The sequence below is a fragment of the Paroedura picta genome, chromosome 4, assembly GCF_049243985.1.
Source record: "Paroedura picta isolate Pp20150507F chromosome 4, Ppicta_v3.0, whole genome shotgun sequence".
Classification (NCBI taxonomy): domain Eukaryota; kingdom Metazoa; phylum Chordata; class Lepidosauria; order Squamata; family Gekkonidae; genus Paroedura; species Paroedura picta.
In genome coordinates, this window is record NC_135372.1 from 120,081,778 (window position 1) to 120,094,306 (window position 12,529).

A 12,529-nucleotide genomic window follows, 5' to 3' on the forward strand; every position below is an offset into this window, starting at 1 on the left:
GCTGTGCCTGAAATGAATGGGGGAAGCGGGCAGCATCGCGGCGGGAGAGGGCTTAACCTCTTGGCTTCCAGCCGCGGCTCGGTAGGCAGGGCCTCGGGATGGATGAGAAAGGGACCGCTCGGATACGTGACGCACCGTCGCAGGTCTTCCCCTCCCGATTTTCAGATGGCTCGAGGAGAAGGTGACCAGATTGTCCCACTTTTGGAGGGACATCTGGGGGCACCTGGCAAATTGTACGTATGTTGAAATTAAATATATATTTAATTTATATATATTGCAATACTATTTGTACGTTCTATGCAAGTTTTTGTTGCTCCATATATAGACCAAATTTGTAATCAAAACGCCCCCCCCCCCCCCGTCAATGGTGTCCCGCTTTACCAATGTTAAAATCTGGTCACCTTACTCGAGGGCTGCACAGCATTGCCATCTTTCGGATTTGGGGGCTCTCTTCGTTTCCCTCCCCAATTTACTCCTCCCTGGGTTGGAGAAGGGAGCACCCCCTCCCTAGCGAAACTCCCAAGAGGCCAGACCTGCGGTCGGTGCAACTTTCCTCTTGCTTCCCCTTCGGCGGGTGTTCACGTGCTCGAATGTCGCGTGTAGCCTGAACAGTTCCGCCCACCGCCTTTTGCTAATCTCCTGCAAAGCTACAGCGGTTGCTATGGGAGTGGGGTTTAAAGCGAGCGGTGGAAACATCAGGGAGTAATTAGGGGGCCTGGCTGGCCTTAAACCAGCACTGGCCTACTCCTCGTTGTAGAGGACGGGGCACGCGGAAGGGTTAGCTCATCTTGATGCAACGTGTTCTGAGCGAAGGAGCCATCCAAGCGCTTGGATATCCCACAATATACCGCCTCTTCCACTTGAAGGCCGCAAGTTTGCAGACACGTTGATTTGTTTCAGTAGAATTGTATGGAAAAGTCCCCTGGCTTCTTAAAAGTCCCAACAAAAATTATTCCAGCTGAAGTGGAGTCACATCTAACTTCTTTGATGCCATAATTTACTGGTGTGTAATGGAATGTTTACAGCCGATCCTTGTGCACATTTTCTTGGAAGACTCACCAAAATCCACATAAAAGGCTAAAAAGATGGGTCAGAGGGCGGGAATTATTATGGCTGAGCGTCTTGTCTCTCTCTCTCTTTCTCCCCGCCCTCTTCTTTGCACAAAGAAAACTAAGCAAATCATATCTGGAAGATGGCACATAAACCAGCTAAATCTAGCCAAGATTTCAGAAATCAAATCAGGGAGAGAGGCTGTGGCTGAGCTGAAGAACATCTGTGCTGTATGCAGAAGGTTCTAGATTCAATCCCCCACACCTCTAATTTAAGAGGATCTGACAATAGACCAGCTGTGACCCTCTGTAGGGCTGTTGCATGGGTTCATGGAGAGTTATAGAGATTAAAGAGGTTTTGTTTTGAAGAAGCTGAGCCAAGCTGACTTTTAAAAATATGGGTTAGTTGTTGCATTAACTTTTGCCCTCAGTTCCACCTTTCTGGGGGGTTTGAAGTAGTCATCATCACCCTCCATCCCCCAATGCCCTTGTTCGGGTAGGGGAGACTGATATTTTCCGCTGTGTTGGGTATTTTTATAGTCTTTTAATGGGGGTTTAATGGGGGATTTTAAGACTATTGTTACCCGCCACGAGCCTGTAGGGAGTGGCGGGAAATAAATTTAATAATAATAATACATCATATCATAATAGGTATAATGCCTAGGTTAGAAATTGCAAATGGTCTATAGACACAATCACCTTTCTCTTCCCCATATAAATTGATAGGACTAGACTGAATTCAATACATCAAATTCTCCTGCATCTAAACTGAGGCTTTTCCATAGAAGTTGCAATAGTAGTTGCAAACTCCCCCCCCCAAGCACCCCTAAAAATCAACTCATATGATAACTGTAGCTTTTATCATTACAAAATAGGCCAATAACATTATTTGTATCTAAACTCTTGTGCAGCTGCAATATTCCTGATCTCTTACATTCAATCAGTGAAGCAAGGGCAGAGTATAGCCCACCCAGCTGAGATGGTGCAGTGGATAAGAGTGTAGGACTGCCATCTGGGAGAATGGGGCTCAAAGCGTTCTTGATCTATCATGTTTTCTGTAGATTGTTCATGGAATATTAATGACCTCAATTAAAACTAGGTCCCTTTAACAGGATTTTTGGGGGCTTAGATGGACTGCATTTAACACCGTGAGGCTTTAATGTCAAGGGCACCAATTTGTATGCTATGAATCATGATCACAGGATCCAGGAGTCACAGTGAAATTTTTACACTATTGTGACTTGTAGATTACTGTAGGTGAGTGAAAGGTTTTTGAATTCATTTTGTTACTATGAAAATTGGAAACTAATATTTTTATGACACTTGTTTTGTGGAAATTATTGGATTAGTGGATTGTGAATGCAAAGAAAAAATGACACAAACACTGGTAACGTGATAGAAATAATTTTATTTTTATTTATAGACTGAAGGAGTATAGATATATGCTGTAGTGCAGATTTGTAAATTTCAAGTTGTAAGGTCCATATTTGTAAGTTTCCATATGTAAGTTTGATTTGGTATAGACTGGAACAAGACCATGGGTTTATAATGTAAGAGCATAGTTGTAAATTCATGTGAAATACTTGTAAGTTTAATTTTGTATGTTACTCTTATATAGTGTCATTGACAAATGAACTGAAAGCGAGCCATCCACCCTTCTTGATGCCATCGCCAGCTTGATTTTCTTCATTCTCCCGAGAAAGAACATGGGCAGTTTATAAGATTCAACTCCCTAAGAAAGGTGTCGATCTGAATGGCTGGCTCTAAATTTTTAATGGCATATATGACAGATAAGAATTCTCTAGGAGAAAAATTAACAGAAACATTGAGCAGGTGTGTGTGGACACTTTTTAGCAGCTGTTTTGTCTTGGGCTTCCCCAATCATACAGATGATAGCTTGTTCTGCAAAGGAATCGGCTGAGAAAGGCAATTACCATTCATTTGCTCTGTGGGAAAAGATATTTCTAATTGCATTTATGGCCTTACATATTGCAGGGGTGGGGGGCAAAAGGAAGCAATGAGAATAATTAGGGCAGCCTTTTGACTGTGAATGTACTGTTGAAATATTTGTCAGTCTTTGAGGTAGCAAGAAGTGGTCAGATAGCCACACCTCCATGCCATGCCCCCAGGATGTAAGAGGCACCTCAGCCAACAAAGGATTAAGTGGCTGGGAGTCCTCCCCAATCTCTCTAAGCCCATCATTGGCCACTTTGGGAAGGAACAAGTGACAGGTCAATCTGCCCCCAAAAGGGTACCATTTGTTTGTTTATTTGTTTGTTTATTTGTTTATGTATTTATTCATTACTTATCCTTTTGCTCAGAGCCAGCAGGCACAGGCCAGTAGGGCTCTTTCCAGCTGTCATTTTGAAAACCCCCACACCACAGTACAATTGAGGGGGCCTTTGCAACACTGAGGTTGGGAAACCCTGAGTTAAGGTGATGTGTGCCAGAACATGCCGCCTCCCCCCGACCATACACAAACTGTTTTCATTAACCACCCGAACCATTATTTAGCAAATCTAAGACAAGAACTAGAAAACCACTTCATGTTTTGATTCCAATATGAATCATGGAACATCTGAACTATCTACAGACATACAGCCTCACCAGGAGACGAGACGTTTTCTAGATGTCTCCCTCCAAAAGAGTAATTCCAATCACCCAGCATCTGTTTGCAGAAGCAGTTGTATTTTAAATACGTTGTGCACGTACCATTGTTAGCCTTTTGTCCCAGCGACTCTTTTCTTTCTCTGCCGCCTGATGGAAATAGATAGATCACAGAGTTCGTGTTTTAGGGAAACCAGAGTCTTCACAGCCTTCTCATTCAGCCGGGAAAAAGCTTGGTAAGTATGAACAATTGGAGAAGAAAGTAGCAGCTGGATTCGAAGAACATTGGAGAGCTGAAACAACTGGTAGAGCAGATTGATGGGAAGGGTGATCACCGGCACACACAGCGACTAAGGAAGAACAACATCCAGTTTAGGAAAGCATTCTTTAGAAGTATGATGATGGGTTTTATTTGATGCATCACCCAACTACAGCATGGCAGGTAATATCAAGAAGCTGCTCAGGCTTTCAGGTTCTCAAGGTCAGTCCTGTTTGTCATTGAAGCAACTGAACACAAGGGGAAGGACTGGTTTTGTTTGTTTTTGTTATGTAAGGGAGGGAGGGAACTGCTGGTGGATAATAGTTAGATATTTAGCAGAGTAAATGAAGTGCAGCAGAATACTACAGCACAGACACAAGCGTGTTGAACTTCTAAGAGAAAATTCACTTCAACATTATGGAAAGGGTTACATGGAGAAAAAGAAAGACAGTCTAACTCAGAGATCCTCAACCAGGGCTCCCCAGCCTTTCCCCTATATCCTGCCTTAATGGACTCAGCCACAAGGTATTTTGGGCAAAGTAAGGAATCAGCCACTTCCATTGAACTGGGTGTGGTGTTCTTGTGTCTCCCGGACCGGAGAAAGAAGGTGAAGCCTCAATACCGACACCTGCCTCAGCTGCCTTTCTTCCCCCAGTTCTCCTCAGATGTAGCCAGCTGACATCACTTCCTGCCTGAAAACTATTCAGGGGCTCTTCCACAGTAAAAAGGTTGAAAGAGTCTAACTCATCTTTCTTGTTCCAATCTTCTCCATCTTATTTCTTCATTCCCTCTGATCCTAAGAAGAAAGTTTCCCTCCAAAACTCTACCCCTTGAGTACTTGCAGAACAGCATGGACTATCTCCAATATATTGATTAGCCAATAGTCATTCTTTAGGCCACTTCATCAACATTAATAAAACCTTCCCCTTTTTGGTGCGAAGAATGTACTCTACACCTAATGGGTTCTATGCAAAACTTGCTAATATTAGCTTACAGAAACTTCAGCTTACAGAAGCCTCACCTTTCATGACTGAAGGGATGACACTTTCAAAACCCAACAATAATACTGTCTGTGAAGAAACATAATAAAGAACAGGACAAAGGAAAGATCAATCCATTTGTCTAGGAATCAGAAGATCTCAATGGTTGGGCTGAAGAGAGTTACTTCCTCTAAGTCCACAACACAAGCTCATCAGGGGAGATCCAGGTGAATACTTCTGTTGGACCAAAGCAACTGAACAGAGTTTGAGACCAAGTTTAATTCTGGGAACAAGATTTCATATGCTGAATATGAAACACACAATATGAAATACACACACAAAAGCTTATATGCAGAATCAAACTTGGTTGGTCTTATAGGTGTTGCTGGACACAAACTTTGTTCTGATCAAGAGAATCCCTTCACAGATGGAATACTAATAAGTGGAACTCAAATGATATTCTTGTAATTGCATTATTACTATGTCCTAGTGGCCCAGCCTTAGAGAAAGTAACAGTCCAGTCTCTAGTGTGTGTGTGTGTGGGGGGGTGTTCCCAAGTGCTGGGAAAGCAATGTCTGATGTACAAAGAAGAGAAGCTGACTCTGCAGGGGGTAGCAAGAAGACAGATAGGATAGGGAGGTCAGCACCTTCTCTTCTGGTGTTTTTCCTAGTTTGTCTCCGGACTGCCACTCTTACAGCAATTTCTCCCCTTCTTCTCAGAAGTGTCACACTGCATTCTAACCTCTCTCAGCTGAGATGTAGTTAGGAGCCTATCTTTGTCTTTCCTCTTTCCTACCAAGCACGTTAATTCCTAATAAATCTTTATCAACTCTTTAATCAGGTTGTGCACCGTTGCTTTAATTGCTCTGCCGACACCAAAGACCCCCTTCTCTACATAGTGATATTGTGTCTGGCATGTTTCCATCCTGCTGAATTCACCTTGGCCTCCATGTAGGAGCTAGCAATGCCTTGCTTTGGGAAAGGTGAGATCCAGGCTTTCCTTAGGCTATGCAAATGAGTGGTGAAAACCTTGAACAGGAGGCTGATTCACTGCTGGAACATTTATATGCCTGCCCACTGCCATAGGAGCTTGCCAAGCCGGGCACCACCCTAAGTCTATCAAAGTAATTTCATCAGTAAAGGCAAGTTTTCCTGATTGCAAAATCTAATTATTGTCAGGCAGACAGATTGAGGTGAGTAGTCGTGATGGTCTGAAGCAGGAGAACAAAGCTTGAATCCAGTGGTACTTTTAAGGCCAACAAAGTTTAATTCTGGTAATAAACTCTCATGCATATGCACACTTCTTAAGACAGGTGCAGTGGTCACCTTTTGCTCACCTTGCCTGAATGTCTGCTAGCCTATCAGCCTACTCAGGCATGGGGAATGCCTCCGTCCAGCCCCTTTGCTCACCCTGCGTGGAGTTTGTAAAGCCTGCTAAACAGCTCTCCTGCCAGGCTTTTGGCTGAAGACCAACAATGGACTGTCTCCTGCATCCTGGATCCATCCTGGTCAGGCAGCCCATTGCCCCAAGCTCATTGCTCATGTTTCTAAGTTATGTTGCTGTTACCTATTAACTCAAAAGATTGTTCTGTTCTCAATTGTTAAAACCAGTTTAATGTACATTTTATTTTATTGGTTCTATGTATACTGCCCCAAGACATCATAGTGAGGGGCGGTATAAAAATTGAATAAATACAAGCTCCTTTTGTCCCCATCACCCCATCTTAACTGAGAGCCAAGGAATTCATAGAGGGTCATCCTGAATTCCTGGACCTTTTGCCTGCATATGTCTAGTCATAATTTTGGGGGACGGGGATTAGCAGAGTTCCATGGCCCCAGTACTGAAGTTAAGTTGATTTTGGTACTCTGAGACCTGCTTTAGACAAACAGAAAAGGGTGATATGATGGGGATATTTCTGTCTTCAGCCTTTGTTTGTTTCTGTGCATCTGTACATGGGGGAAGGAGATAAAGCCAGTTCGATATTGAAAGTCAGGTAATTTTGCTGCCCTGGTCCCTGCTTCAACAAAACCAAGCTCCCATATTTTCAGGTAGAGAAGTCAGTATTGATTCTGGATTCTGAGATGCATGTGAAAATTCATCCTGAATATCTGGTATGTGAGCATAGTATCATTGGTCCCAGACTGGGGAGACCAGCATTCCAACCCCCACTTAGACAGGATGCACACTCTCAGTCTAACCTACCCAGCATGGTAGCTGAAAAGAGGAGAAAGTGTTCCCTTTCTTACATAAATATGTAATTGTCTCAGCGAAGGAATTCATATTTCCTCTCTTCCTAGAACCCACTTTCTTTAACTGAATTCAGACTATTATAAGTGAATAATTATATTTTAAGCCACATGATTAGTTGTTGAAGGTCTATGAGTTTTGGAAATATAATTTCATTGTAAAATAGATTAATATCGTATTGCATTTTTGTTAATTTCTGTATTGTGCTTTTATGGATGTTGTTAGCTGCTGCAAGCTAGCTGGCTAAGAGTGGCGGCCTAGAAGTTAAATAAATAAAATAAAAGTGTGAACTTGAACCAGGCTCAGCCCTGTGGCAGCCCCCCCGGAAATTCGGAAATCTATGCCTTTGCCATCACCTGTCTTTCCACTGACAGTTCCAAGAAAGTGGAGAAGCTATTCCAGCCTAAACTCACCAATATCAATATATATAAAAAAGACACCAACTATAACATGTAGAGATGTATTCCTTCTACATCTTGAGATGCATTGTATCATACACATTGAGTTTGTCTGGATGCCTGCATTTAGATGCCAGCAGGCAAGGGAACTGCATAATGTGTTTTCCGGGTGCATGGAAATAGCAAAGGATCCCAGAATAATTAAAAACACTGTAAGAATCCCTGGAGTGAGACTCTGTAGTAGTGCTTGCCTTTGAGGGGAACTTAGAAAGTTTTAAGACCAGATGCCACGATACCACCAAAGAAACCCTTAGAAACCGTAAGGTGTCCACTATTACCACCTTAGTGTAATAACTGTATAAAACATAAACCTTACCAAATTTCATTTCTAATGGGACAAGACTAATCCTAAACCTACAATTTGATCTCAAGAGGGATTTATTTTCTTTGACCTGAGAAGCAGCCACTGGATGAGATGCTTTAATCTGCCAGTTCAAAAAGCAGACCATTATCTAGGGAAAAAGGGAGAAGGTGCCTCTTTAATTCTCATCTAAAATGCAGGACGAGCTACTCTGCTTACCATTATAGTATTATACAAGGAATTTTTATCAAAGCAATACTGGTCAACACCCTGGTTCCATTTGTCTGAAATACTGGCAGAGAAGCATTTCCTTTGATTTGTATCTTTCACGCTCAAGTGGGGATTCTTGGACCACCTTTTTTCCACAGGTGAAGGACTCCATAGGTCACTTTCTGAAGCTCTACCAGACATCTTACTCTGGCTGCTGTTTCCTTCAAATTCAGTCCCAGACTTGAAGTGCACGTTGCCATTGGAATTATTTGAAGTTGGTGTCTTGATCCCCTTGATGTTGGATAAACGGGCTGAAAGAGGTTTATAGGAAAGTTATTAGGTTTATGGAACTGGGAGAAGCAAATTAGAAGAAAGGATGGAAGTTGCCTTATCAGAACAGGTAGGCTGCATCAATGTAAAATTTCTATTTTAAATCTATCAACACTGTTGAACAGAACAATCCCCTTATTTCTGAAAAGTGAAAAACTAAACTAGACTTAAAACAATATCTGTATCTATATAAAAAGTGACAACCACATCCTATATCTGCCCTATTCCAACATTAAATATGACAAGCTTTCAAAATTGCTTGAATATTCTCCGTATACCTCAAGGAGGAAATCCAGTTGTTGTTGTTTTTTTTTTAAATAGCAATACCCAACACCAATCAGCTGGCTGTTTCTGATTAATAAAGTAGTCATTTGGAGAGAACAAACAACATTGTAACACAGCCACTTTTCACAATAAAGGTCAAGCAGCCCTACAAATAAATCTGATACCCGTCCACGTGTGAATCCAGCTATCTCAATGAATATTCTGCTATATACTTCAGTTTTATCAGAAAGGCCATCTACAAGGTGAAATAAATAAAATGCACGCAAGTAATCAGTGCTTGCCATTATTCTGATGGAAATGCTGCTCAGCGCTCAGCTTATTTTTGCATGTGTGACTAAATGCAGCCCTAACAAAACAGCGCCCTTGTAAACCCACTGACTTCAGTGGATTTAGAAGACTATTTCTGCTTTGGATTGCTTTGCAAGTATAGTAGGAAAGAGCTGAATTTATTTGGTTTCTAAGAACACAGTGGGGTATTCCTCAATTCATTCTTCATTATTTCAGGTCACAGAAGTCAAGTATGAAGAGCTGCCTCAAACTGAATCAGACCATCAGCCAGCCTAAATCAGCATTATCAGCTCTGGCCTGCAGCTCTTCAGCCTCAGGCAGGTTCTTCATATCACCTACTTCCTGATCAGTTTAGTGGAAACAGCAAGGATTGAACCTGAGTCCTTCTGCATGCAAAACCAAAGCTCTTTTACTGAGCCATGCCCCCTAGTCAGAGGAGATACGATTGAGAAATGGCCTGATGTAGTAGAAAGCAGCTTTATACATTTATAAAGTGCCTTTCAGTTGACACAAGTACTCTATCCTGATGGCCCACACAGCAGTCTTATTCTAAAAGCAGCATTTCCACTCATTCTAAAAAACCTTGTGCTACCATGGGCCCCTGAATGTTATTTAAACTCCAAGGTAGCTCCATTGTTCTCAGAGCCTACAGCAGAAATTTTACTTACGTAGTAGCTAGTGGGCATTCAAGTGTGGTAGTACTTGGCATGATTTGACTAGCACAGTACAGTTTTAGTAGCCACTGTCCCAGAGCATTTAGCCATGGGATCACAAAAGTCTTTGATTTCTGCTTCAGGAAATCTGTATTAATAGGATGATAAAGAGATGAGCCTCTTGTGGCGCAGAGTGGTAAGGCAGCCGTCTGAAAGCTTTGCCCATGAGGCTGGGAGTTCAATCCCAGCAGCTGGCTCAAGGTTGACTCAGCCTTCCATCCTTCCGAGGTCGGTAAAATGAGTACCCAGCTTGCTGGGGGGTAAACGGTCATGACTGGGGAAGGCACTGGCAAACCACCCCGTATTGAGTCTGCCATGAAAACGCTGGAGGGCGTCACCCCAAGGGTCAGACATGACTCGGTGCTTGCACAGGGGATACCTTTACCTTTAAAGAGATGAATCCTTTACTTAAAAAGAAAGAACAGCCAATGTGCCTTTATAGTACTAAATACACATCCTCCTCTTCCTCTGCTAACCTGACAGTTGCTCAAAACTTGGAAATCTACTTTCTTGCATGTATAACTTGATGCCGTCTCAAGATGGTCTTCCAACCCAAAGTGTGTGTGTCTATAAATTGTTAAATGATGGTACTTAATCAGCTGGAAAACAGGCAGAAGTTCAGCAAATGCCACCTACTATCACTGTACGTTTATACATCTATGAGATTTTGCTTGTTTGAGTTCCTGCCAGTTCAAACGCCCAGTTAGGAAAGAGATGACCATCTCACCCCCTTCTACCTACCTTTAAGACTGGTCATTCTATTTTCAGAACATGAATTATAACTGAAACAGTCATAAAAGCAAGATCCCATTCTCCTTCCTGTGACAGGAAAACATCTGAAGTTTATTTATACACTGCTTTTCTCCTGAGAGGGGATTCTAAGTGGGTTATCACACAGCTCTCCTTTCCTCTACTTTACCTTCACAACAACAACCCTGTGAGGTAGGAGGGAGCTTAGAGATTAATAACAGGCAGCAAACTTCCATGGCAAATCAGGATTTGAACCTGCTTTTCTCAAGCCAACTGGATTCTTTGCGTGGCTTACTAGAATAGCAACTCTCCAAACCACTTAGCAGAGGTTTGCCCTAGCTCTGCTACCTGATACTCTAACCCAGGGATTCCCAGACAGGGTTACCTGGCACCTTAGGGCTCCAAAAGAGCTCCTAGCATGTCCCCTATATCCTGCCTTAATGGGCTCAACCATGTTGCCAGATCAATTCTGAGGCTCCTTGAGGCCCACACATTATTTCAGGGGCTCTTCCATGGTCAGAAGGCTGAAAAAGGCTGCTCTGACCACTATACCACACCAGCTCCACAAAGTATTGCAGCAGCAGTCAGTCCCTGCAGCTTACTTCTGCATTCGATTTGACTTTAGGATTAAGATAATCTTACAGCAACATATGCTGCTAAAGACTCAAATAAATATAAATGCAAAGTATGATTTTTTAAAAGTACGGCTCATAAATAAATGGTGGGAAAAGACAACAGAAATTTCAGGAAATAATTTCTCGTTGGCTTGTACTAACTGTCCCTTTCTAGTCCTCATATACATTTTAGCAAAAAGTATGCAGGTTATGACTCAGCATCAAAACTACTACCAAAGTATACCTGAGTGTAGAAGCCTGACTTCAAACGTATACAATCTGAAATTTCTCTTTAAATTGATGTCAGGAGGAGTTTAACCACAATCCATTAAGCAAGCACCATTAATAATACGTCACTCTGTTTGAATAGTTAACACACACATACTTGGAATTCAAAATTCTTTGGCTGTCTAAGGAGACGGGGGGGGGGGGAGGGCAATGTATCTTCATGATGCTCAACACTAAGCTAATAATAACTCTGCAATCCCATGCTCTGAATGGAAAGCTAATGTTTAAAGCCTTAATACATAAGCACAGGTCTTAGCAATCTGTTAACTGGGCTTACCTTTATGGAGCAGAAACTGAAGCCAGAAAATCACTAAGATCAACAGTAACCCAAAGGGCAAGCAAACCCAGAAGAAAAGAACAGGAAAGGTTAGCTCGTTGATTAAAGGAACCAGGGGATACTTCATGGCTACTTCCAGGTCAACCTTAGCTAACTACTATATACATGTTTTCTTTCAAATTTGCTCAGCTGTGCTGGCCACCTTTTGACAACTTTGTTATTACATCACAGCATGATTCACAAAGCAAGTGTGTTGTCATTCCCATGCAGCTGATTTAGAAGAAGGCATTTAGCTCATTAAAGGATTAGAGGAGAATAATCAAGAAAACTGAAATGCACCTGGCATAGTATCTCCCTTTTGTATGTGCAGTTGGAATTAAGAAGCCAGGGAAACAATAATATTAAAATAGGTTCCCAGCCTCCTTCATAGGCAAGTGATGGCCAGACACAATGCTGCTGCAGTCTTAACCATGTATCCATGAAAGAAAACCCCATTGAAAACAACTGTACATAATTCCAAAGTAAAGCTGCACTGAGCTATAACACCATGGTCCCATACATATTTACTCAGAAGTAAATACTGTAATCAGTTGCACTTACTCCACAGTAAGCCTGTACTAGTAGTTTGCTAAATTAGGCATGCTCATGGATCTGAGTATACACATTTAGGCTGCAATCCTAAAAATATTTACTAAGAAATAGGTTTCATTATAAGCATTGGAACATACTGTTTAGTATTGATTGATTAATTTACCACCACTCTCGAGTACTGGCTCGTATATTGAAATGTTCAGTTCTTTACTCCCAACATTTCTGCCACAGCACCTTTAACAATTTCATGACAAGTAGAAATTAGGGTTGCCAACTCTAAC

At 42.0% G+C, this 12,529-nt stretch overlaps 2 protein-coding genes across 4 annotated transcripts in view; both read right to left on the reverse strand.

Moving 5' to 3' along the window:
- Nucleotides 1-675, reverse strand: part of ARHGAP40 (Rho GTPase activating protein 40) — a 72,366-nt gene extending 71,691 nt beyond the window's left edge. The window contains exon 1 of one of the 2 annotated variants that reach the window (XM_077335412.1): nt 534-675. Coding sequence is in view for 1 of the 2 variants with exons in the window: in XM_077335410.1 (XP_077191525.1) it covers nt 402-430 (29 nt within the window). In the remaining variant the exon portion in view is untranslated. Of the gene's footprint in view, nt 1-401; nt 446-533 lie in introns of those variants that run through there. The other variant, XM_077335410.1, reaches the window with a different exon arrangement.
- A 3,043-nt stretch (nt 676-3,718) lies between these two features.
- ADIG (adipogenin) lies at nt 3,719-12,122 on the reverse strand. 2 transcript variants are annotated; one of them, XM_077335418.1, is made up of 4 exons: nt 11,658-12,122; nt 8,122-8,423; nt 4,937-4,985; nt 3,719-4,006 (listed from the first exon to the last, which is right to left on the reverse strand). In XM_077335418.1, the coding sequence occupies exons 1-4, from the start codon at nt 11,782-11,784 to the stop codon at nt 3,870-3,872; spliced, it is 615 nt and encodes a 204-aa protein (XP_077191533.1). In that variant the 5' UTR covers nt 11,785-12,122; the 3' UTR covers nt 3,719-3,869. The 2 variants fall into 2 exon arrangements, with proteins under 2 accessions (XP_077191533.1, XP_077191532.1); XM_077335417.1 differs by lacking the exon at nt 4,937-4,985 and having other exon boundaries at nt 11,658-11,995.
- Between the last annotated feature and the right edge of the window lie 407 nt (nt 12,123-12,529).